This window comes from Salmo salar, chromosome ssa20 (assembly GCF_905237065.1).
Source record: "Salmo salar chromosome ssa20, Ssal_v3.1, whole genome shotgun sequence".
NCBI classification, from domain to species: domain Eukaryota; kingdom Metazoa; phylum Chordata; class Actinopteri; order Salmoniformes; family Salmonidae; genus Salmo; species Salmo salar.
Genome location: NC_059461.1, coordinates 37,085,984 through 37,112,982, shown reverse-complemented (window position 1 = coordinate 37,112,982; position 26,999 = coordinate 37,085,984). Strand labels below are relative to the sequence as shown.

Genomic DNA, 26,999 nt, shown 5'->3' with positions numbered 1-26,999 from the left:
GACAAAAAAAAACAACAAACGTAAATTAATATAATAAATAATTTTAGAAACTCTTAATTGTCAAAACTGAAATATGTTATTTTTTGAGTAGGAAACAACTGGGTATTAATACACAAACGTCCAATGAGACACGAATGCAAGAAGACAATGAAATCTCGTGTTACTCTTTGGATGAGGCTCCACTGAAAAGCGCAGGAAACTCAAAATCAACCGGTTTGTATGATAACGAAATGAATAGCTAAAAATGTTGCTTAATTCTTACTATGAGAATTGTTTAGCCTCAACTTGTTTTCAGTTTACAAACAACAGTGTATTTGTATACTCATGTTAGATGTCTGCGAAAGTGCCAACGAAAGCAGTCAAGAAAGCAAGGATGGGCATTACGTTGGACAAGACTTGCGAAAAATCTCAACTGCCACAGAGAAACTGAAACCTGGTCCAAATCCTATCACAGCGCACTGCAAAACGGACAGGGCTTTAGCGGACTCATTCGGGGCCGAAACAGACCCAAATGATCCAAAACAGGACCATATAAATGCCATAACTGGCGGTAGGACACGTTGCTTTAGAGCAGAGGAGCCGAATGCAACGGAGTCATTCCAGCCTCTATCCGTGGAAACGGACCAAAAAGCTCACATCACAGGCCTAGAATGCAGTAATTTTTTTCACTGCTATTCTTATCCACCGGATTTAACAAGATATATCATCAACCCCTTGGGTGTCGCACACCGTCTCCTACACCCCGCTGCCCAAGTCAATATGCAGGGGAGAACTTTATCCAGTGTAGCATCCACGGGCCACAGTCTGGCAGCTGTGTCATCTGGCGGAGTGTGCGCCATGGGCACGGCTGGTATCCCGGCATCTTCTTTACAAAGAGTGTCAGGAACGTCAGGATTACCCGTGAACTTTCAGCAGCATGCTATGGCATCACAGGTATGCCAGTCATTTATTAATTCAGCAACGATACTCAATAGGCTGCCTTTAAATGTGTGCCATGACGCACGTAAATTAAGTAGGCTAATTTAAGTCCTTACTAGGAAAATAACAGTAAACCTTGCTAGCTCTAACCCCTCTTTCTTTATTTCCCATGCAGGGCCTCACCGTTTCTCCCATTGGTGGTATTTTCCCCTACTCCTACTCCTATTTGGCAGCAGCGGCTCCTCACTCCACCACAGCATCGACCCCAGTGCGCCCTCGTACTCGGTTCAGACCCTACTCCATTCCCAATAGCGTACCAGACAACTGTTCGACACCACTGACATCTATTCATCTTATGACTGGTAGAGACGTGAATTGTCACATTTTTGGAAATAGTCCGATTGCTGCCAGATTGGACTGTAGGCCTACGTCAGAGGTCAACATCGATTCCTTGCCACTTGGTTATTGTACGCCACGGGCAAAAAGCGTATCCAGCACGGATGGCACTGATCAGCTTCAATGTATGCAACAGTTGGTCAGCGGCATAGACTCCTAGACAGAGACTTATCTTCCTTGGGCATAAAGCTAACAAACTAATTACAATTATGAGATTTTTCTTTATTGCATATGAATGAAGATTGAAGTGTTTGATATCAAACCAAAAGGCATTTAAAAAAAAGTATTGTAATGCAGAATGTATAACATTGTTTACGTCTGTGGAATATGGTTGCGCTTGTGTGTTGTTACTGTCATTTGTTTGTTGATGGCACTGAAGTTTATTTGCTATAAATCTCCAATGTTTTCACTCAGCCAATTACTTCTATAGAAACAGTTTTGAACCTCTATATTTTCCAACCAAAGAACGAGTGTAGTTTGAAATGTAAATATTATTTTTTTCGGCTTAGAAGTCTTTGAGAAATTGGAGAAATTCGTTTTCTATTCATTCACATTTTTATGGAGGAATGTTTTTGCGGACTTGAAAGTCAATGGTGTGTCAATTACCAATATAATTTGCAGTTTCAATATTTTATGAAGACAAAATTGTCAAAATAACCATTACATGTTTCTGTAGATCCAAAACAATTGTCACAATATTTTTGGGGAGAATCTTGTATACCTATAAATTATTACAACCAATTATTGGTTTAACAGACATAGGCCTATAACTCTTTGCATGTTTGTTCATTTGAATAACTGCACTTGAATGTGTTTTATGAACTCCACAAAATAATGTTAAACGAAATAAAAGTATACTGTTTAATGGTCTATTTATGTTTTAATGATTGAGGAAGTTTTTGAATGGATGTTCATATCTATGCACTTTATGTTTTAAAAGTTTCATATTGTTTAAAACAAAAACAGTTCTACATTAATTGGCTACATCCGTACTGTGTACGTTTTGAACACTTGAAAATGATACCTACTTTGCAAAAATATTTAATTTGTTTATCCCAATGTTGGCTACTTTCATTTGAATACCTATAAAAAAATATTGTTTCAAAGATATGTATTTTTAAGTTATTGTACTTCATTAGATGATAAATGATATTGTTGGATATATCGTTCCGTTATCTCTTTAAACAAATGGTTATATATAGTGCCAAATAAAATTCCCAATCTGGCCCTCATACCATCACGGCCATCTAATCATCCCCAGTTTACAATTGGCTCATTCATCCCCCTCCTCTCCCCTGAAACTATTCCCCAGGTCGTTGCTGTAAATGAGAATGTGTTCTCAGTCAACTTACCTGGTAAATTAACGGCAAAAAATGTTTTTAAAAATACGGGTTATTTGGCTTGTAACCATAGCGGAACCCTTTTTGCTGCTATATGGAACCTTTTATTGAAGATTCTATAAAGAACCGGGCTCATAAGGTTCTAAATGGAACCTGTATGGTGCTAAAAAGCAGGGTTTCCCAAACTCGATCCTGGGGGGGGCCCTGGTTGCATCACTACCCTAGCACTACACAGCCGATTTAAATGTGGGCAGGACCGAGTTTGGGAAACCCTGCTATAAAAAACATTTCCTAAAGTTCTATATACTACCAACAAAAGGTTACAACCCTTTTTGGGACTATGACACTTTTTTGCTTTGCTTAATATAAGGAATTTGAAATTTGATTTATACTTTCACTTTTGATACATTTAATTGCTAAAATATACTTAAGTATTGTTGATACTTAAGTATATTTAAAACCAAATACTTTTAGACTTTTACTCAAATAGTATTTTACTGGGTGACTTTTACATGAGTAACTTGTTATTAACGTATCTATACTTTTACTCAAGTATGACAATTGGGTACTTTTTCCACCACTTCTGGGTGCACGTTTTGGTTTTTACCCTAGCACTAAACAGCTAATTTAAATGTGGGCAGGACCGAGTTTGGGAAACACTGCTATAAAAAACATTTCCTAAAGTTCTTTAAACTACCAACAAAAGGTTACAACCCCTTTTGGGACAATGACACTTTTTTTATGGTTCTTTATAGAGCCTTTATGGAGAATGGCTCTCTAAATAACTTTTCTCAATCTCAAAGATTCTTTATAGAACCATACAGGTTTTCTTTATTCTGGTTTAATCAAAACAAAGTCACATGCGCCGAATACAACAGGTGTAGACCTTACAGTGAAATGCTTACTTACAAGCCCCTAACAAAACAATGCAGTTTTAAGAAAATACCTAAAAAAGTAAGAGATAAAAATAACAAATAATTAAAGAGCAGCAGTAAAATAACAATAGCAAGGCTATATACAGGGGGTACCGATACAGAGTCAATGTGCGGGGCACTGGTTAGTCGAGGTAATTGAGGTAATATGTACATGTAGGTAGAGTTATTAAAGTGACTATGCATAGATAATAACAGAGTAGCAGCAGTGTAGAAGGGGGGGACGGGGCAATGTGAATAGTCTGGGTAGCCATTTGATTAGGTGTTCAGGAGTCTCGGGGGTAGAAGCTGTATAGAAGCCTCTTGGACCTAGACTTGGACCTCCAGTACCGTTTGCCATGCGGTAGCAGAGAGAACAGTCTATGACTAGGGTGGCTGGAGTCTTTGACAATTTTTAGGGCCTTCCTCTGACACCATCTGGTATGGAGGTCCTGGATGGCAGGAAGCTTGGCCCCAGTGATGCACTGGGCCGTACACACTACCCTCTGTAGTGCCTTGTGGTCGGAGGCCGAGCAGTTGCCATAGCAGGCACTGATGCAACCAGTCAAGATGCTGTCGATGGTGCAGCTGTAAAACGTTTTGAGGATTTAAGGACCCATGCCAAATCTTTTCAGTCTCCTGAGGGGGAATAGGTTTTATCTTTCCCTCTTCACGACTGTCTTGGTGTGCTTGGACCATGTTAGTTTGTTGGTGATGTGGACGCCAAGGAACTTGAAGCTCTCAACCTGCTCCACTACAGCCCCGTTGATGAGAATGGGGGCGTGCTCGGTCCTCCTTTTCCTGTAGTCCACAATCATTTCCTTTCTTGATCACGTTGAGAGAGAGGTTGTTGTCCTTGTACCACACGGTCAGGTTTCTGACCTCCTCCCTATAGGCTGTCTCATTGTTGTCAGTGATCAGGCCTACCACTGTTGTGTCATCGGCAAACTTAATGATGGTGTTGGAGTCGTGCCTGGCCGTGCAGTCATGAGTGAACAGGGAGTATGGGGGGGGTGGCTGAGAAGGCACCCCTGAGGGGCCCCGGTGTTGAGGATCAGCGTGGCGGATGTGTTGTTGACTACCCTTACCACCTGGGGGCAGCCCATCAGGAAGTCCAGCATCCAGTTGCAGAGGGAGGTGTTTAGTCCCAGGGTCCTTAGCTTAGTGATGAGCTTTGAGGGCACTATGGTGTTGAACGCTGAGCTGTGGTTAATGAATAGCATTCTCACATAAGTGTTCCTTTTGTCCGGGTGTGAAAGGGCAGTGTGGAGTGCAATAGAGATTGCATCATCTGTGGATCTGTTGGGGCGGTATGCAAATTGGAGTGGGTCTAGTGTCTCTGGGATAATGGTGTTGTGAGCCATGACCAGCCTTTCAAAGCACTTCATGGCAACAGACGTGAGTGCTACAGGTCAGTAGTCATTTAGGCAGGTTACCTTAGTGTTCTTGGGCACAGGGACTATGGTGGGCTGCCTGAAACATGTTGGTATTACAGACTCAGACAGGGAGAGGTTGAAAATGTCAGTGAAGACACTTGCCAGTTGGTCAGAGCATGCTCAGAGTACACGTCCTAGTAATCCGTCTGGCCCTGCAGCCTTGTGAATGTTGACCTGTTTAAAGGTCTTACTCACATCAGCTGCGGAGCGCGTGATCACACAGTAATAGCTACATTGTATTGTTAAAATCCGATAGGTTTCATTATTATGTTTATTAATAAGTTGAATCAGATGTGCTATCTCTGGAACAGCTGGGGATCCATGAGGAGAGAATTGAGAACTACTGATTTATTCAACCATCCTCAACAAGGCCATACATAAGTCTTTCACAAAACACCATCACTGGCCATAATCGTAAATAACATGAAAAAGCATAACACAACAGATTAGAGAAACTGGAATGACACTCTCACTGATGGCTGCACAAAAAGAGCTGTGCACAAACCACGCCCCAAAATATTATAATTATCACTAAATTAGGAAATAACCATTAAAGGGCTCAAAGGGTTCTTTGGGTCAGTATGGTTCCACATAGAACCACCACCCTTCCCAAAGAACCCTTGAGGAACCCACATTTTTTAGTGTGTAGAGGTTGTTCTGATATAGGCACATACACATATAGACATATTTGATTTCTAAAATGTTTATTTGTCTAATTTGGAACGTCTTACTTTAGGAAATATTTTAAAGGTACAAAGGTAGGCTACTAGCATTTTGGAGCGCACACGCTGATGCATGTCTCACTCCACCACAATAGATGGCGGCATTGGCATTGAGTTGCGTTAGAGTTCATTGCCGTAAAAAAAAGTTGAACAATTATAAGATTCGGGTCACATCCTGTTTCTCCCCAGCTGGAGGAAATAACAAAACAACGAGACTTTTCATTGTTCTCATCTTTAAAATACGCTACGGATATATCGGTATGATGTGAAACATTAATAAATTCAATCTGTATTAGCCAACTTATTCGACAGGAAACTGTTAGATTGGGATCAGATATTATCTTCGTTCTGTTAGCTTGTTAGCTAGCCAGCAAGCTAGTCATTGCTTTCTAACGGACGATTTTTCCAATCCAATGTAGCCAACAATCTAGCACGCTAGCTAGCTATAACATAGCCGCAGTTCAACCAAAGTTGAGAAGATGGCTAGGATTTCACTTAATTACATTCTGATGTGCGGGCAAGTTCTCTTGCTACTGTCAGTGTTGCTTTTGCAATGTTTGGAAGGAATATACTCCCAGAATTCATCAGACTCACCCGGACAGAGGGCAACAACAGCTGCATTCAGTGCCAGTGAGCAGCCACAAGATAACGTGACGACGTATCACATCATACCAGTTGAACGCGTGAATTATACAGAACTGTATGAATACAGGCCTCCGTCACCAGTTGTCCTCTGCAGCTATCTGTAAGTATTTTATTTGTGTTTCAATAACAACAGTGCAACATCAATTTGCATTCAGACTTCCCTCTCAAAATTGATGTGTGTCACCCCCTTGCTTTTATTTTTCGGAGGGGCTTAGGGCCCTGTTCACCCTGCCAGTTTTCTAAACGCCCATATACGGCCTGTTCACCCTGCCAGTTTTCTAAACGCCCATATACAGTTCTTCACGCGCTACACAAAATACACTGAATAAATACGTCATTTCACCCTTTTCTGTGCATGTGAAGACCAGAGGAGTTCATCCACTGTCAAGATCCAGTGGACCATGCACAGAATTCCACTGCCATTCTGGAGATGGGACACGGTTGTTGGAAGGTATGTCAAACCGTAGTGGATAGGCCCCCCACCCCGCTCTGTGGCCTTACATTATGATAATAAGATAGATTACGGGCGTATAGACTTTATTGTGTCATCTTATCTGTTGTTTTACTAAATCACCACCGTTATTTAGTTTGGGGGGCAGGTACACAAAGACGTGAATCACACACCAGTCATCTGCACGGCACTGGATGACATTGAATGTGCTGGACCCAGGGAGTTCCTGAGAGGGAATGAGCCGTGCATCAAGTAAGGGAGAATCTAGCTACTGTACTTGACTCTGCAGTTTCTGACAAGCTCATGCATCATTGATTGTTGTTATATGATGATAATAGTCATTCCCAGTTTACGGTACAGATAGACACCATGCCTGACTTCACTAGCATTCAACAGGTTTGAAGTACCTGCTTGGAGGTCAATACTATATACTTACCTGTCCTGGACTTGGAAATTGTGTTGGAAGCTAACATGGATTTACCACTAGAGAGCAGTATTTACAAACCAATAGGACACATTCCTTTTACATCATGTAACGTTACTTTTAATGGCCCATGGCTGGATGGGATACCGCTTATGTCAAATTGACAGGTATTTTTTGTGGGGCATTTTAGCTAACCCTAACCCCTTTCCTAACCTTATTAAATTATCATAGCCCACTATATTAATTATCCTTACCTGCTGCGTACTTTTTCCTAACCTGGTACGTAAAGTCAATTTTGGTCAATTCTGACATGAGCTGTATCCCATCTAATCAGAATATTTTTAATTGGCTCCCCTGGTCTTTACTTCCGGTTATTGACACCTCTCCTCTCTGCCTTGTTGTAATTTCAGATACACTGGCCACTATTTCATCACCACCCTGCTGTACTCGTTCTTCCTGGGTTGCTTTGGAGTGGACAGGTTCTGCCTGGGGCATACAGGCACAGCCGTGGGCAAGCTGCTGACCCTAGGAGGCCTTGGCATCTGGTGGTTCGTGGACCTCATCCTCCTCATCACCGGAGGCCTCATGCCCAGTGACAACAGCAACTGGTGTACCTTCTACTGAGACCAGAGAGCATGGGTTGAAGACCTTTCAAAGGCATACTTCGAGATTTTGGCAATGCTGCCCTTTATCCCCTTCCTCAGAGTCAGATGAACTTGAGGATACCATTTTTATGTCTCTGTGTCCAATATGAAGGAAGTCAGAGGTAGTTCTGCGAGCCAATGCTAACTAGCATTAGCACAATGACTGGAAGTCTATGGTTATCTACTAGCATGTTAGCATTGGCTTGCAAAACTACCTCTGACTTCCTTCATACTGAACACAGACATAAAAATGGTATCCACAAGTATATCTGACTCTGAGGAAGTAGATAAAGGGCCTTATTGCAAAATCCCAAAGTATCCCTTTAAGGTGGGTTTGCATTGTGGAGATGCGGGACGACTAAGTATCATAGCTTGTATGTGAATTACAGGTCAGAGCAGTCTGACCACGTGTCAGAGGCCTTTATCTCCGATTCTCCTAGGGAATCATGTCACCTGACGGGGTATCACTTTATGCTTGCGCACGCCATAGATGGCAATTATTCGCTTGTCTGCTGTTTCCGCAATTTAAATCCAGCTTTAGTCTTTCATCAGTCTTACGTCTCTCATCATGGGATAACAAGAGGAGTATTTGTGAAAGATGTGTGGTGTGGACCAGGGGCGTGGTTGGCATGTTGCTGGTGTAGGTTTTATTTTGTTGTAAAGGTTAGAGCACTGAACTGTTGAAGCAAAGGAAATGGGTTGTTGCTATGTTATCTATATGAAAGCTTAAATCTAGGCTATAAGTTTCATTATGCGATTTATGCGTGCACAAACTGCACAACATCTGAGGCGTTACCATGTCTGACCATCTGATGAGGAGTCTAAAAACATTTGTGTTCTATCCAATCACTGAAGCTTTGTAATGGCGTATGAATCAACCATTTGAGCTATTCAGTATTTGTCACATAATTTTTCATACTGTGGTCTTTTCCAAGTCTCATCAAACCATTGTTGTGTTATAGGATTGAATTCCACTCTTGATTCCTAATAATTTACCCCACTTAACTAAAGCCCAAATTTCACATTTGACATTATATGTACATAGTACTTGTATACATATTGTTATTTTGGCCTCACCTTTTAGCTTTTGTACTGGTTGCAGGGTTATAGAGATTACATCTCACCTACAGATACTGCTCACATAGCTTACTCCACATTTAGTTCTGATTTAGTGTTCGAAATGAAAACATTTAGACGGAGTAATGCTGTATGTACCCTCAATTCTGTGATTGTTTTTTATTATTTTGTTATGCATTGAAATGTTTAACTTTATTTTCCCTATGTCCTTTCAATATAGGAAAAATGTGAAATGACAGTCTTCTGTAAATATGGTCAAAAGTCTACCGGTTAATTTTATGGTATGTGTCTTGCAAAACTATGTAAAATGACAGGTTGAGAAAAACGGAAGCAGGAACGCAAACTGTCTGTGTGTGCTATCCCTGCACATCAAGTATTTGTGGTTCAATAAAATGTTTGTCAAGGTTGGTTAAATGTATTTCTACTTGAATCTTGTGCTGAATCTGAGTTGTTGCATCTGACATGCTAAGTGGAAAGATGGTTCCTTTTTTCTGTGCATGCTTCCATGTTTTTCAGATCGATTGTGTTTTTTCTGTACACTTGATGACAAGATATTGCTACTATTAAAAATTCCAGTTCACAGAAGAAAAGAAAAAAGGTTAAAGCCAAACACTATTAAGATTTTAGATTAAGTGCCCACAAATGTCATTCACCACTTCGAGGTAAGGATGTTATTGTACATTAATAAAAACACAATTGGTACTTGCCTCTAACTGCCTATACAAACTGTAGAGCTGAATATCTTCTCTAAACACATTGAATTCAATAGTTTTGGTAGAAAAATAGGGGCAGCGCAGTTCAATTAATTTTTTTAAAACTTCATTTAGCAGACGCTCTTATCCAGAGTGAATTACAGTAGTCATTGCATACATTTTAGTACTTGCTCTACCAACTGAGCCACAACTATGGACTCCCATTACAATGTTGCATATTGTAACTACGTATATTTTTAGGGCAGTACATCATCGCTAACATACAGTGCATTTGGAATGTATTCCGACCCCTGGACTTTCTCCACATTGTTACGTTACAGCCTTCTAAAATTGATGAAATTGTTTCCCCCCCCCTCATCTATACACAATACCACATAATGACAAAGCAAAAACAGGTTTTAGAAATTCATATTTATAGAAAAAAAGAAGGAAATATCACATTTAAATAAGTATTCAGACCCTTTACTCAGTACTTTGTTGAAGCACCTTTGGCAGCGATTACAGCCTCAAGTCTTCTTGGGTATGACGCTACATGCTTGGCACACCTGTATTTGGAGAGTTTCTCCCATTCTTCTCTGCAGATCCTCTCAAGCTCTGTCAGGTTGGATGGGGATTGTCGCTGCACAGCTATTTTCAGGTCTCTCCAGAGATGTTCGATCTGGTTCTAGTCCGTGCTCTGGCTGGGCCACTCAAGGACATTCAGAGACTTGTCCCAAAGCCAGTTGTCAGTTGTCAGCCAGTTGTCTTAGCTGTATGCTTAGGATCATTGTCCTGTTGGAAGGTGAACCTTCACCCCAGTCTGAGGTCTTGAGCACTCTGGAGCAGGTTTTCATCAGTGATCTCTGTACTTTGCTCCGTTCATCTTTCCCTCGATCCTGAATAGTCTCCCAGCCCCTGCCACTGAAAAATCTCACAGCGTGATGCTGCCACCAGCATGCTTCACCATAGGGATGGTGTCAGGTTTCCACCAGACGTGATGCTTGGCATTCAGGCCAAAGAGTTCAATATTGGTTTCATCAGAATAGAGAATCTTTTTTCTCATGCCCTGAGAGTCTTTAGGTGCCTTTTGACAAACTCCAAGCGGGCTGTCGTGCCTTTTACTGAGGAGTGGCTTCCGTCTGGCCACTCTACCATAAAGGCCTGATTGGTGGAGTGCTGCAGAGATAGTTGTCCTGCTGGAAGGTTCTCCCATCTTCACAGAGGATCTCTGGAGCTCTGTCAGTGACCATCGGGTTCTTGGTCGCCTCCCTGACCAAGGCCCTTCTCCCCTGATTACTCAGTTTGGCTGGGCGGCCAGCTCTTGGTGGTTCCAAACTTCTTCCATTTAAGAATGATGGAGGCCACTGTGTTCTTGGGGACCTTCAATGCTGCAGACATTTTTTGGTAGCCTTTCCCAGATCTGTGCCTTGACACAATCCTGTCTCAGAGCTCTACAGACAATTCCTTTGACCTCATGGCTTGGTTTTTACTCTGACATGCACTGTCAACTGTTGGACCTTATATAGACAGGTGTGTGTATTTCCACATCATGTCCAATCAAATGAATTTATCACAGGTGGACTCCAATCAAGTTGTAGAAAGATCTGAAGGATGATCAATGGAAACAGGATGCACCTGAGCTCAATTTCGGGTCTCATCGCAAAGGGTCTAAATACTTATGTAAATAAGGATTTCAAAAAATAAAATAAAGTAGCTAATAAATCATTTTTAAAAACATTTAAAACCTGTTTTCTCTTTGTCATTATGGGGTATTGTGTGTAGATTGATGAGGGAAAAAATAATTTAATCCATTTTAGAATAACGCTGTAACGTAACAAAATGTGGAAAAAGTCAAGGGGTATGAATACTTTCAAAATGCACTGTATGTGCATTTATGGCATGAAAAACATTTATTTGCATTCACCAGCAACATACAGAGTGTAGAGGGACAGCTACATAGGGCTGGCTCTAGAGGGGTGCAGGGTAGGGCATTGCTAACCTAAAAGTGATGTGAGTCAATGTTCAACTAAGATTGCAGGATATTACCTTAGAAACAACCAAAAATGTTCTGTCTGCCTATCCATAAATATCATCCTAGAACCGGCCTTGCAGCCACTCTCGTTAGCCCGCCGCACCACCATGGACAGCGGACTGCCTGACTGGACAGCATCACTCACCTCCTCTGTGGTCTGGATGTGCTGCCCGCTGATGCTGATTATAACATCATGGTTAATTATGCCAGCACTGTATGTGAAACATACAATGGAGACAACAATTAACACACTACACACCACCTAACCTGGTCCCAGACCTGTTTGTGTTCTTGCCAACTCCATGAATAGCTGTCATCAAGAAGTTGGCATGATAGCACAAACAGACTGGTACCCAGGCTAGCACTCACCCTCCCTATTATACAAAACTCAACCTCAAAACCATTCTCTGACTTCTCATCTCATGCTCTGGAGAAACAAGCATTGACCTTTAGACTAAGCTGTACATGCTGTGCCATTTTCAAGAGAAAGAGCGACAAAGAGAGAAAGTGAGAGAAGTCGGTGGCTTCAAATCCAACAAATCATAGTTAAATCAGCACCATTCTCTGTAGTTTTGTAGCGTTAGCCAGGCTGGCTTATTATTGGACCACTGGAACATAATCTATTAGCCTTTGTATGAGAGGGCTGCTGCATGCAGGTTTGTGTTCCATAGCTATGGGGTCTACTTAATGTTATTACCAACAACAACACAGCACCCAGCCATTGAGACAGATGTAAGCTCCTGGCTGGCCTTTCTGCATGGGGTAAGAGGGCATGCATACCAAATGGCACTCTATTCCCTATATAGTGGCAGGTTAACATTTATTGTGAGCAATTTCTGCTAGAAAGGACAGCTGCAAAGTAACATTTGGCTTTATTGTAACAATTCATGAATTCTTTCTTAGCTTTTTGGTCTTAATTTAAGGTTAGGGTTAGGCATTAGGGTTAACATTGTGGTTAAGGTTAGAGTCAAGGTTAGGTTTAAAATCAGATTTTATGACTTTGTAGCAGTGCCAGCTAGTGACCACTCTGCAGAGCTGCCTCCAGGACAAAAAACGCGAACCTGTGCCATTTTGGGTGAAGCCAGGAAGAGGAAGTTATCAGAAACCTGCCTGTGAGTGGCTGCTGGCTGGAGTGTTGAAGAGATCTGGACCAGAGTTTAGAAAAATAGCCTCGATGTTTTCCTTTGAAAATATCCTGATGCCTCCAAACCCCTTTGTGCACAGCACAGCTGCTAATTCATTCGACCAAGACTCAATGGGTCAACAGACAAGTATCAAACTGCGCAGCAGATGATATCATACAGATTTGTTTCAGGTTTAGTCCAAAACCTTTTAATAGTGAGTATTGCTACTGTATTCTTATTATACTTACTATTTACCCCATTTAAATTGCTTTGTTAATCTGAATGTAATAACTTTACAATTTCAAAAAGTGCAATGTAACCGGTAACTGTCAGATTCAGGTCAGCAGGACACTCAAATTGGCTATTTATCAACATAAGACACAAAACTATTATCATCTGTGAATAACATAGTTATGATGATATAATCCTTTAATTAGGTCTACTAGGGATATGGGTCTTCGCACTATATGCCAATAATGAGAAATTGTCTAAACTTGACTCAGCTTGTGTCCTAAATAGCACCCTATTCCCTAAACAGTGCACACGTTTTGACCAGGGACCATAGAGATCTGGTCAAAAGTAGTGCCCTTTGTAAGGAATAGGGTGCCATTTGGTACACACATTCAGTCTTACCTGGAGGCAGCTGTTCCTGGGATCACTTCATAAAACGTACACTCCTGAGCTCACTTCTGGGAAGTCACTCTGCCGCTCCCTCAGATCTCGGATCAAACTGGGAGAAGGACAGAGAGGATATTACATTCACATAGTACGACAAGACTTGGAAATGGTCACACAGAATATTTTTCTTTAGCCTGCAGAATTCAGAGAAAGGCAACAGTTTGACCGTAATCTTAATATAGATTGCGGTTTAATCTGACTCAGCATTTATAGAGCATAGTAGACATGCCAGTAATGATGACAAGGGCACACAAATGGCACCCTATTCCCTATATAGTCCACTACTTTGACCAGGACCCATTGGGTTCTGTTCAAAGTAGTACACTATATTGTGGAATATGGTGCCAATTGGGACTCACCCCTGGAAAGGTGATACCTTCTGACCAAAAGCAGGTGTTTACTCACAGAGCTGAGAGTTAAAGCATCCACTCAATACATTTTTTTATAGAATACCAAATTATTGTGTGGAAATGTGCCAAATCATCAGAAATCTGAACAAGAAAAGCTATCACTAAATGCACATTAGGTGGTATATTTGTGAAATAGGTAGTGAAGAATTAAGTCATACAAACCCTTGATTTTTCTGTCGTATGAATCGGTAAGGAACTGGCGTACTCTGTCTGCAGGAAATGCAAAGGATATTCTTGCTCTGACCTTCAGAGTATTTATGCCGATGACATCCCCATCCTTGAAACACAAGTACAAATTGAAAATAACAAAGTTTGAATATAAACAGAACTGTAGCATTAAAATATACAATTTTCATTGAAAGTTACTTTGAAAATGGCAAACATTTTCTGTTGTTCTATTCTGTCATTACCTGCTGTTCCAATAATTTGATGTTTTCATGTGTGACGCTAAGCATAGTAATTCTTATGGAGTGAATAAACCGAATGGGACATTTGTATCCTTTGGTGAATTTGAAAGGAAAGCAGTATTTTTACAACATAAAGCTTGAGTCTACTGCCTTGATATAGCCTGTGTAAGTATTTGTGAACAATTGTGTTTTATATAAATGTACTGCACCAATGTTGTGCATTAGTCTTATTTTTATATTCCACAAGGACTGGAAACATACTAATAAAGGGGGCAAAAAAGCCCTTAAGCTTCGTCAAGGGCGACTGTAGGAGTATTTTTCTGCATTGAGATCAATAGTCAAACATAAGTCTGCAAAAATCTAAGAATGATTTCCGTGGCAGATTTTAAAACAACAGAGATGTCGCAGCAAAAAATAGAATAATGACCTTGAGCATAAAGCCCTGTATAGAAAACAGAATTATGACCTTGCAAATCTCTTTCCTAAATGAAAACAGAAAAATACACAGCATATGCTGATTACATATTACATACCTCTCAAATACAATCTAAAGCAGTAAATCCCCCAACAAGTGGTCACCCTGAGTTGCCATAGTGTAAAAGAACAGCGCAATAAACAAAAGTTAATGGCCATTGTATTGCACTGCAATGTTTAATTCAAAACTGAGACAAGAAGAGACAATGGAGACATACACTCTTAGAAAAAAAGGTTCCTAAAGGGCTCTTTGCCTGTCCCCATAGGAGCACCCTTTTAGGGGCACCCTTTTTCTACCTGGAACCAAAAGGGTTCTTCAAAGGGTTCTCCTATGGGGACAGCCGAAGAACCCTTTTAGGTTCAGTATGTACAGTATGTGCAGTATGTAATGATACGGCCTTCCCTGTGGCTCAGTTGGTAGAGCATGGTGTTTGCAACGCCAGCATGGTGTGTGCAACGCCAGGGTTGTGGGTTTGATTCCCACGGGGGGCCAGTATAAAAATAATTTAAAAAAAATTAAATGCATGAAATGTATGCATTCACTACTGTAAGTCGCTCTGGATAAGAGCGGCTGCTAAATGACTAAAATGTAAAATATGTAAAGAGATGCACATGCGGTAATATAATGCTCCAAATACTGCTGCTTGGCTGCCATGTTTCACATGTGCATACTAAATTGCACCCTATTTCCTCTATAATGCTCTACTTTTGAACAAGGCCCTAGTCAAATGTAGTGCACTATTCATGGAATAGGGTGCCATTTGAGTAGCAGCCTACGACCTACGTTGATGATGACGTCCTTCTGGATGTACTCCATGTGAGTCTTTGAGTCCCAGTTCCAGGCCGTTCCTATGGGCCCTGCTGATGCCTGTCGTGATAGTGTTCTGCAGGGAGAATAACATTTAAACAAAGCTTCATTTTCAACTTATATCCAAGTGCTGGCCTTTTTCATGTTTTTGTGATCTATTTGTGATTCCAATCATTCTTTGATTTGTTCACACAACAGGATAAGATTTGAGCATGTTCTCTCCCTTTACCTGCAGGGAGAAGGGACTGTCCACCGCCACCACAAACTCCCTCAGCCGCAGGTCAGACGAGTGGCCCAGCAGGACTGGCAATGTACTCTACAGAACAAGATAAACATAGAGATCATATAACTTCTAGAATGAATGTTTTTACTGACCAAATGGCAGTTTTTACTCATGCTAGGATATACATTCTAGTGTTATTTTAAATTCTGTGAAGATTCACACAATGGGAAAGTATTTTATACCGCTCTGTTAATACATTGGCCTTTTAACAGAAGACAGTTCCTTCAGCCCTGAATCATCAGTAAGGCCAACAAGGCACTCTCATTTTAACCTTCACACCCAGACTAATCCGGTCTCTGCCTACCTTCTCTTGTCATGGGTTGAAGTATTTTTATTGCTGGAATCTGACACGTAGTGTTTATTGCCATTGCCAGCCCTTCTAGGGTGTAAAGTCTTGTTCCATCACAGCCTCACTTTGAAGGCAACTTTTAGGCTCTGCTACTCCCTATAAAGGCTTAACATCTACCATCACAAATCCATTCTATCTAATCCTCTGCGTTTGTATTCCACACAAAAGTTTATAGTCTTCTATAGTATAGTGTGCAGAGTGATGGGCTGAATCAAAATGGTTGTCTTCCCCGCATGTTTTGGCCCTGGCCTGGAGTGGGTTTTAGTTGACTGTTTTGGCCAGGGATCCCATAATGCCACACAGAGGAGCTGTTTACACAAGTGGCTGTCATCGCGGTGACAAATGTTTTAGTTACAGAAACATTTGCGAATACTGGAAGAAGAAAAAAGGCTGAAGCTTTGAATTTATAAGACCAGAACCAATAGCCCCTACAGGAAAACCTGACGACAAATTGATCATGTCAAGGAATGGAATCTGATTGTAGTCAGGCAAAAGGCCCTCGCTCGCAGACTTTCCCCCTGTAGAACATCTGCCAGACTGTTTCTGTAGGATTAATTAACTCTCTGCCTTTTCGATGTTAGTCACTGATTTCAAGCCAGCAGGCCAATGGAAAATACCAAGCAGAATTTAGCATGAGGACCTGTGGGATGAGAGAGAGGGCCGTTGGAACAGCCTCATTTTAGGAATGAGGAGGAGGAGAGAGAGGAGGACTCACATTCGACTCAATTTTGATTCCATTTCCTTGACGGAGGCATCTTACTGAACACAGCTCTTCAGCTCCACTTTGATTCTCTGCTTGTAGGAGAGGACGTGGGCTTTGGTGACTATCCAGCAGTCCTCTGACACAATGAACTCTGAACCACTTGACACAGGGACCTCCTGGTATGAAAATGGGAACCTGAGTGATAACGACACCAATCATGTTGCTGTCTAAAGTTACAACAACCATGTGTCATCATCTTTTGCTCTGATGATACCAAAACACAGAGGAATCAGGATTAAGAAAAAAAAAAAATCCATTATTGACCATAACTGTGTTAGAGGAGTCACTTCAATATGTTGCTGCCGAACGCATTGAAGATTACATTAATGACAGAAAGAGTAAATGACTCCAATACCAAGCTGCTTGTACCTATTGAAAAGCTTTAGGTGTACAACAGCTGGGGCTATCTTATCCACCCCATCAGCAATGAAGTTGAATTTGTTCAGGGCAGCTGAGGGGGAAAAATACAGAAAGACAGAAAGAAAGATTTATTCATGTGAAACAGAATTCCGGCGTCGACATTCACCTTGGAGGTAGAAATTACATACATTTCATACATGAGTATGTTGAAGCTGTAAACATTTCATATTTATTGGGATAATACCAAAACGCATAAAATCTGTCTGACTTTTTCAAGTTATAAAGTAGTGGCCGGGCAGGGCAAAGTGGTAGGTTGAAGCCCTCTGAGCCTGACATATGGGTATACACATTCTGAGCTAGTTTTTATTACAGCTTCTTAAACGCTTAAATCTTTGGCAAAACAAATGGCGTGTTCACCACAGAAGTGCATAGCGTAAACTTACATGCCAGGGTAAGTCACTATTCTTCTACCTGTTTGCTGGCATGGCTTGTCAGGTTGGTTATCAGGCTCCAAATCAGCAAGCTTGGCTGGCGGCAGACCACATGTGGAGCTACCTTTATAGGCCACCTAGCTCTCCTCTTCTACTTAAAGGTTCATTATGACTCTCTGTTACATCAGGGGAATTGTAAATCCTTGCCCCCATAGCTATTCCCCTGCAGTATCTTCTCCTCCTGTTATAGGGCATGTGTTCTCACATAAAGGCTACAACACGCTGCTCTCACACGCACACTCACATGTAGGCTACTTTTCCTAAAGCTTCTGTGCACTACACGGTTTTTTAATACATTCAGACACACAATTTTGAGATTGATATTTGCATTGCAGAACAATGAAATAATCTCTGTGGAAATGCTAATTTGGACAAGTAACGTTACTCCTTTTGACATAGAACTGGATTGCCAGGACATCCCCAAAAATGTCACACCACAAAACAACATCATCAAAGTTAATACTATACACTCTGTAATCTCTATGCCATTTTACTACCAGACCAAAATGTTGAACACTTTCTCCATAATACGACTATCAAAAGTTGGAGAACCTGTCCCTTCCACTGGTGTTGTCAGAGACCTGGGCCCATTGGGAGCCTGAGGCTGCGTCCAAAATGGCGCCCTATTCCCTTAGCAAAGCGCATGCCAATCCAGCCTGAGGATCTATCTTTTTCAGCCATCTATTTTAAATTTATGGAGGGGGCTGGTGGGAGGAGCTATAGGAGGACAGGCTCATTGTAATGGCTGGAATGGAACAAATGGAACGGAGTCAAACATGTGGTTTCCATATGTTTAATGTGTTTGATACCGTTCCATTAATACCATTCCAGCCATTACAATGAGCCTGTCCTCCTATAGCTCCTCCCACCAGCCTCCACTGAACACTTGTCACTTAAATCTCGTTGGATTGATTGCTTTCATTTTACTCCTGCTACTCTTTCATACTCTTGTTTTTCCCCGTTAACATTAAATGACCTGTCAAACACACCTCGGTAACAGCTGAAATGGGCTCAATGGAATACATTGTCTTTCCATTGCATCTATAAGAACACTTAAGCTTTGTCGGGGATTTAACACATCCTCTCGACGCTTACGTCACAAGAAAGAGAAGAAAGATCATTTTATTTTGATAGGTGTTCATTTTTTTGTGGAATTGAAAAAGTAATAATATTATAGAGTGAATTCGGACTAACATCTATCCAACATATTAGCCTAACACACAATACATTCTGAAATCCTCAAAATGTTACCTTATCACACATAAAAAACAAATGTTGATGTCATATTCACAGGAAACATGACACCCATTTGTGTACAATGAGTCAAAACCATATTTTCAGTTTGCATTTGGAGACAGGGACAGGTTAAAAAAAAATGGGATACCATTATTATAGTCCTAATGGTAGCCCATTGACAATTAATTTAGGTTTGTGTGACTAGGAAACATCGGAGGATTTCAGAAATGTATCATGTTGGGTTAATATGTTGCATAGACGTCTGAAGAGGTTACAGAAGACAGAAATGCAAAAGGTGTCCCATGTTTTCTGAATTCACTCAAACAGTACTAATAACAGTACCACAAGAAAACAACTAACAGGATATAGTACAACAAGAACCAGAGCCCTGCCTAACCTAACTACAGGGGGTCCCCAATATAAACTGGATCTCTATCCTCTGTTGGAAAAGCCTATAAGACTGTCCCACTTTAGCTACTCCATGCTGTCCTACTTTAGCTAGCTATGGTTGGTAAAGAAGGACACCTAAAAACTGACTGGATAACAAAATGTAACCGAGGTAAAGACAGTTTCAAGTTGGATATTCAATGGATATTCACGCTTTCAAACCTCAATAGCTTTCAAACCACTTGAGCCACAGACTCCAAATAAGTGTCATGATGTTGGAAAAATTGCGCACAACATTGCACAGGTCTCATTTTCACGATTTCGACATTAATTCATTTTCCAAAGCTAATTAACATGTGGAAATGTGAGCAGCATTTTGTATTCCAAGTTGAATTAGTTAGGGAGCGTAAACAAAGTACAAACTTTTTTTACATTCAAATTTCAATAGCTCCTTGGTCATGTGACCTGGTGACTTCAAATAAGGTTCAGAATGTCCACTGACTACCCTTCTATATTGCACACCCTTTAATTTGTCCATTTCCATTTCACAAGATTTTACATGCATTTTTCAAAATGTAAAGTTTCAATAGCTCCTTGGTCGTGTGACCTAGTGACTTCAAACAAGGTTCAGAATGTCCAATGAGTGGGCCTACATATTGCACACCCTTTAGTTTGTCCGTTTTTATCTCACATGGTTTTACATGAATTTTTCAAAATGTAGAATTTCAATAGCTCCTTGGTCATGTGACCTACTGACCTCAAACAAGGTTCAGAATGTCCACTGACTATACCTTCAGATGTTTGTCTACTTTCATCTCATGCTATTAGACTTAAATCTGTAAGCTTTGCAGGCCTTCATTTTACATTGGTGTTAAAAAAAATTCCATCCTCGCAATAACTATCTTTCACATGGACACTGTAAAGATCCGCAAATGGCTGTATGTGGTATGGATCAAGGACAGGAGAGGTGTTCAAACAGAGGTGCTTAAAGGAAGGCGCACAGGTAGGCCTCATGCAAAACAATGTTTCATATGCTCTTTTTAATCACAGTAATAGGCAGTGATTTGTCAGTCACAGTGAGCTTGATAACGTGAAAGAATCCTTTTCATAGCATCACTTTCATATACTGTACATTTAGTCAAATCCTCAGTTTACATAACCTGATAATGACTTGATATTTGAGTGCATTCACAACAAGCCACCTGCAGACAACTTACAAAATGCAATAGTGCATTTGAGGGTTTGTTTTTCTGATGAAAATAGTTATTTGATGCATGGCCTACTATTTCTAACTGGGAAAATAAATTCCTACGTCTTTTGTGAGTAAAATCCTTTTTCCAAAATTGATTTAGGTACATTTTTGTGAAGAGGTATGAGGGTTGTGATATGGGTCATTTAATTGTAAAATCATTTAAGGGATCAATACATTTCATTATTGCTTCCCCAGTATCTGCATGAACCATCAGGCCAAGTGTTTTTGGTTGACCCTGCTGGACAGAAAGAGAAGGAGGAATCGGAAACACGCTGCATTCAAATTCAGGTCTTAGTTTTTCCATTGTACTGGATCTAATACATATTAGCATTTTACATACATTCATGAGTGTAATACTTTTTTATGACATACTGTGAAAAACTCTTGGCTGCTGGCTCTGTCACTTTCAGACATGCGCAGAGCAGACTTGAACCACAGGGGTTTTCTGTAAAGAGAGAGTAATCCAAAAGGCACAGACACACCCCTTGACTTTCAATTGGCACCGTTGACCTGTATGTATTCTCTCCTGATTGGCTCTGTGGTGCACAGTCTGGCAGTCTGACTAAAGTGCCAGAGGTATAAGGAGAGACATCCTCCTTTGTATTTATGGGAACAAATATTTCGTAATACTTTGGATCCTATTCTTGGACAGTTAGAAGACACAATGCATCAATGCAAAAAAAGAAAATGACAAATTACTGTCCATGAGTAACCTCAACCTTGTGGGTCTATGGGTGTTTTGGCCAATAAAGTGCCAACTCAATTCTACCACTGACTAGTCTCTCATGCCCCTATGAACGGGGACACAGGGCAATAGTTTTTAATCTAAACCAGCCCTTTTTTACTGGAGTACACTAACCCCTAAATGGGGCTCTTTTCTTGACACATAAAAGCAGTTTACCAGATAAGAAGTCAAGAAGATCAAAAAGTAGATTGTTGTAAGGGTGTATTACGTCCTGTGCTGGCCCCATTGTCATATCCATTCTGGATTCTGAGTGGTACAATCAAAGCTGAAAAATGCCTCTATGTATGTGTATACATTTTCTGCCAAGACAGAACTGCCAAAGGGGGTGGAGTTGCAATCTACTGCAGAGACAGCCTGCAGAGTTCTGTCATGCTATCCAGGTTTGTGCCCAAACAGTTTGAGAATCTAGTTATAAAAATCCACCTTTCCAGAAATAAGTCTCTCACTGTTGCCGCTTGTTACAGACCCCCCTCAGCCCCCAGCTGCGCCCTGGACACCATATGTGAATTAATTGCCCCTCATTTATCTTCATAGTTTGTACTGTTAGGTGACCTAAACTGTGATATGTTTAACACCCCGGCCATCATACAATCTAAGCTAGATGCCCTCAATGTCACCCAAATTATCATGGAACCTACCAGGTACAACCCCAAATACGTAAACTCGGGCACCCTCATAGATATCATCCTTATCAACCTGTACACTAAATACACCTCTGCTGTCTTCAACCAGGATCTCAGCGATCACTGCCTCATTGCCTACGTCCGTAATGGGTCCGTGGTCAAACGACCACCCCTTATCACAGTCAAACGCTCCCTAAAACACTTCAGCGAGCAGGCCTTTCTATTCGACCTGGCCCTGGTATTCTGGAAAGATATTGATCTCATTCCGTCAGCAGAGGATGCCTGGTTATTCTTTAAAAGTGCTTTCCTCACCATCTTAAATAAGCATGCCCCATTCAAAAAATGTGAACCAGGAACAGATATAGCCCTTGGTTCACTCCAAACCTGACTGCCCTTGACCAGCACAAAAACATCCTGTGGCATTCTGCATTAGCATCGAATAGCCCCCGCAATATGCAACTTTTTAGGGAAGTTAGGAACCAATATACACAGGCAGTTAGGAAAGCTATGGCTAGCTTTTTCAAACAGAAATTTGCATCCTGTAGCACAAACTCCAAAACGTTCTGGGACACTGTAAAGTCCATGGAGAATAAGAGCACCTCCTCCCAGCTGCCCACTGCACTGAGGCTAGGAAACACTGTCACCACTGATAAATCTACGATTATCGAGAATTTCAATAAGCATTTTTCTACGGCTGGCCTTGCTTTCTACCTGGTTAACCCTACCCGGTCAACAGCTCTGCACCCCCCACAGCAACTTGCCCAAGCCTCCCCCATTTGTCCTTCACCCAAATCCAGATAGCTGATGTTCTGAAAGAGCCAAGTTAACAAGGAGAAATGGTGGGGGCTTTGGTGGGTTGCTGTGAAGGGTGCACGGCAGTTGACCGGGGTAGGGATAGCCAGGTGGAAAGTATGGCCAGCCGTAGAGAAATGCTTGTTGAAATACTCAATTATTAGTGGATTTATCGGTGGTAACAGTGTTTCCTAGCCTCAGAGCAGTGGGCAGCTGGGAGGAGGTGCTCTTATTCTCCATGGACTTTACAGTGTCCCAGAACTTTTTTGAGTTAGTACTACAGGATGCATGCTCTTCAACCGATCGCTGCCCGCATCTGCCCACCCGCCTAGCATCACTACTCTGGATGGTTCTGACTTAGAATATGTGGACAACTACAAATACCTAGGTGTCTGGCTAGACAGTAAACTCTCTTTCCAAACTCATATTAAGCATCTCCAATCAAAAATTAAATCTAGAATCGGCTTCCTATTTCGCAACCAAGCATCCTTCACTCATGCTGCCAAACATACCCTCGTAAAACTGACCATCCTACCAATCCTTGACTTCGGCGGTGTCATTTTCAAAATAGCCTCCAACACTCTACTCAGCAAATTGGATGCAGTCTATCACAGTGCCATCCGTTTCGTCACCAAAGCCCCATATACTACCCACCACTGCGACCTGTATGCTCTCCTTGTCTGGCCCTCGCTTCATATTCGTCGCCAAACCCACTGGCTCCAGGTCATCTATAAGACCTTGCTAGGTAAAGCCCCACCTTATCTCAGCTCACTGGTCACCATAGCAGCATCCACCTGTAGCACGCGCTCCAGCAGGTATATTTCACTGGTCACCCCCAAAGCCAATTCCTCATTTGGCCGCCTTTCCTTCCAGTTCTCTGCTGCCAATGACTGGAACGAATTGCAAAAATCGCTGAACCTGGAGACTCATAGCTCCCTCACTATCTTTAAGCATCAGCTGTCAGAGCAGCTTACAGATCATTGCACCTGTACGTAGCCCATCTGTAAATATCCCATCCAACTACCTCATCCCCATATTGTTATTTATTTTATTTTAGATTTTTTTTGCTCCTTCGCACCACAGTATCTCTACTTGCACATTCATCTTCTGCACATCTCACTCCAGTGTTTATTTGCGAAATTGTCTGGTATGTAATGACATTTAATTCAAAGTAAATGTAAATTCTTTATTTTTATGTCGTTGTGTGGGACAGCCATATGTTCAGTTCATGCCTATGCTTTCAGAGTTCAACAAAGCCAACAACTGCTTCATGTGTGCCACTGATAAAGAACCTGGATGTGGCCCAAAGACTGACTGGGTTAGTAACTTTATTTAACATGTTTATAATCTTTTGACAACAGTGGCGGCATGTAAGACCATTTATGATATAACACAATGGATGGCTAATTCGTCATTCGTCATACTGCATTGATATTTGATATTAATTATAACATGTTACGCTTTGTTTTGTTTTGATTGAATGTTTTGCATGCCAACGGTGGTTCCATGTGCTGTGCCTAGGAATGAAGACAAAAGAGTTCAACAGAGTAAAGAACACAAACTGGAAGTGCAGTCTTTGTTGTTGAAAATGTATGCTATACCCCATCCACACTGAAGAGGCTCTGAAATGTACATCAACCAGGGATAAAGAGAAAGTTAACACTGTGAAATGTTTCATACTTAATTGAAGTTAAGTGTCTGTTGACATGTTGGAAAAGATTCATGGTCTACAATTTCTGTTTAATTTGTCAATATTACATTTTTATTCATTGATTTACTGGCCACTATTACTGTGGTAACATGTTCAGTATATGTATTGACCAGCAAACCCACTGCAGCCTACCTCACTAGCTCACTCTCCATCCCTGCTTTGGACAATTAATAGCATGACTCTCGTACTTTGCCCTTTTCCTTTATGGTTAATATTAACAACAAAAGGAGATATTATCTGTCTCTCTCCTATTGTGTACCGCTGTTAAATACTGTGGAAAAATTTTAAACAGGGAAAATAAGTACTTAGAACTACCAATTATTGTAGATAAATATTAAAGAAAAGGGTAAACACAACACTGGACTGAACCCCCTAATTGTCAAACTAATATTAATGTACAACAATATAGAAGATACATGACTAGAGGTTATTCAATATGGGTGTATATCTACTGCATGCTTCTTAGGTGTGTAATTGACATGACCAAGGAGGTATTGCAAATTTGAAAATATGAAAAATGTACGTTACACCGCGTGATTTTACAGTACACAAACAAGAGTGTGCAATATAGAAGGGTAGTCAGCGGACACTAGGTCACATAACCAAGGAGCTATTAAAATATTACATTTAGAAAAATTCATGTAAAATCATGTGAGATGAAAATAGACAAACTAAAGGGTGTGCAATATAGAAGGGTAGTCAGTGGACATTCTGAACCTTGTTTGAAGTCACCAGGTCACATGACCAAGGAGCTATTGAAATTCTACATTTTGAAAAATTATTTAAAAATCTTGTGAGATGAAAATGGACAAACTAAAGGGTGTGCAATGTGTAGGCCCACTGAGTGGACATTCTGAGCCTTGTTTGAAGTCACTAGGTAACATGACCAAGGAGCTATTGAAATTCTACATTTTGAAAAATTAATGTAAAACCATGTGAGATGAAAATGGACAAACTAAAGGGTGTGCAATGTGTAGGCCTACGGAGTGGACATTCTGAACCTTGTTTGAAGTCACCAGGTCACATGACCAAGGAGATATTGAAATTCTAAATGTAAAAAATTCATGTAAAACCATGTGAGATGGAAATGGACAAACTAAAGGGTGTGCAATGTGTAAGGCCACTGAGTGGACATTCTGAACCTTGTTTGAAGTCTTTAGGTCACATGACCAAGGAGCAAGTGAAATTCTACATTTTGAAAAATTATTTTAAAATCTTGTGAGATGAAAATGGACAAACTAAAGGGTGTGCAATGTGTAGGCCCACTGAGTGGACATTCTATACCTTGTTTGAAGTCACCAGGTGACATGACCAAGGAGCTATTGAAATTCTACATTTTGAAATATTCATATAAAACCATGTGAGATAAAAATGTACAAACTAAAGGGTGTGCAATGTGTGTCTATGTCATCAGGTTAGCTACAACAAGTTTTGAAAGTGTTAGGAGTAATGGTTAAAGAGCTATTGAAATTTGAACATTTTGGTTTGTCACTATGTTGACGGTCCCTAACTGCTGTTGGTGGACGTAAGGAAAACTACAGGCGAATATCCGTAGAATATCCAAGCTGAAACTGTCTTTACCTGGGTAAAATGTAAACATAAAACAACTTTTTGATAACAGTTTTATAACCTTAACATCAAAACAGAAAATAAGCTATGTCACTGATCTTACCTTGTGCTTCGCAGGGTCACACCAATGAAGTGATTTGATTTTGATCATATTGGTCTACAAGGGGTTAGTAACAATAGTTTCTCTTGTCACACCAACAAATAAACGTGTCAGGATTACATTGTCCCATTTTTTTTTTCAATAATAATTTTTACAACATTTTAAAAAATTGTCCCAGTTGATATGATGTCCCACCAGGGGTGAAGATTTAATTTCTTACCGGTCCGCGAGCATCTCGGACACTCTTCTCTGCCTTGACAAAATGTAAGTGTTCTCCTCAAACCACAACGCAATTTGGACCGTATACCACCTGGTTTCCAGTCAATTCACAAATTGTTTTTGTGGCTGACATGCAGTAATGTTTAATAATGGTGTAATAGCGTACAGTTTTTTTGTGCATGTTGTAATAATTGTGATAGACTCACGTTTTACTGGTCCTGCGTACCCCCACTATTTATTTTACCGGGACGCCTTACCGGACTGTACCGTCTCACTTTCACCCCTGTGTCCTACCCCCCCGAATTCACCCAACAGTTGAAATGTTTACAAATTAGACGCTCTGATTTGAAAGCAACTTCTGAAAATGAACACTGATTATAGTGATATTATGTATGATCTCGCAAACAATGTAAAATATGTATAGATATGTGCAATCTAGAGCGAAACTTTTAGATTTTTAATCCGAGGGTATCCTGCTATTACCACACTTGTTGAATTATGCAGCAGAACATGACAACAACAGTAATTAA

General features: G+C 40.8%; 1 protein-coding gene and 1 pseudogene across 2 annotated transcripts; one reads left to right on the top strand and one right to left on the bottom strand.

Annotated features, from left to right (window-relative positions):
- Window positions 1-5,882: 5,882 nt before the first annotated feature.
- On the top strand, window positions 5,883-9,378 carry tm2d2 (TM2 domain containing 2). 2 transcript variants are annotated; one of them, NM_001140025.1, is given in 5 exon segments: window positions 5,924-6,468; window positions 6,732-6,819; window positions 6,956-7,071; window positions 7,654-7,980; window positions 8,103-9,378. In NM_001140025.1, coding segments are annotated over 4 exon segments (684 nt in total). In that variant the 5' UTR covers window positions 5,924-6,202; the 3' UTR covers window positions 7,868-7,980; window positions 8,103-9,378.
- Window positions 9,379-13,509: 4,131 nt separating this feature from the next.
- Window positions 13,510-18,516, bottom strand: LOC106580545 (serine protease HTRA1-like; annotated as a pseudogene).
- Window positions 18,517-26,999: the final 8,483 nt, after the last annotated feature.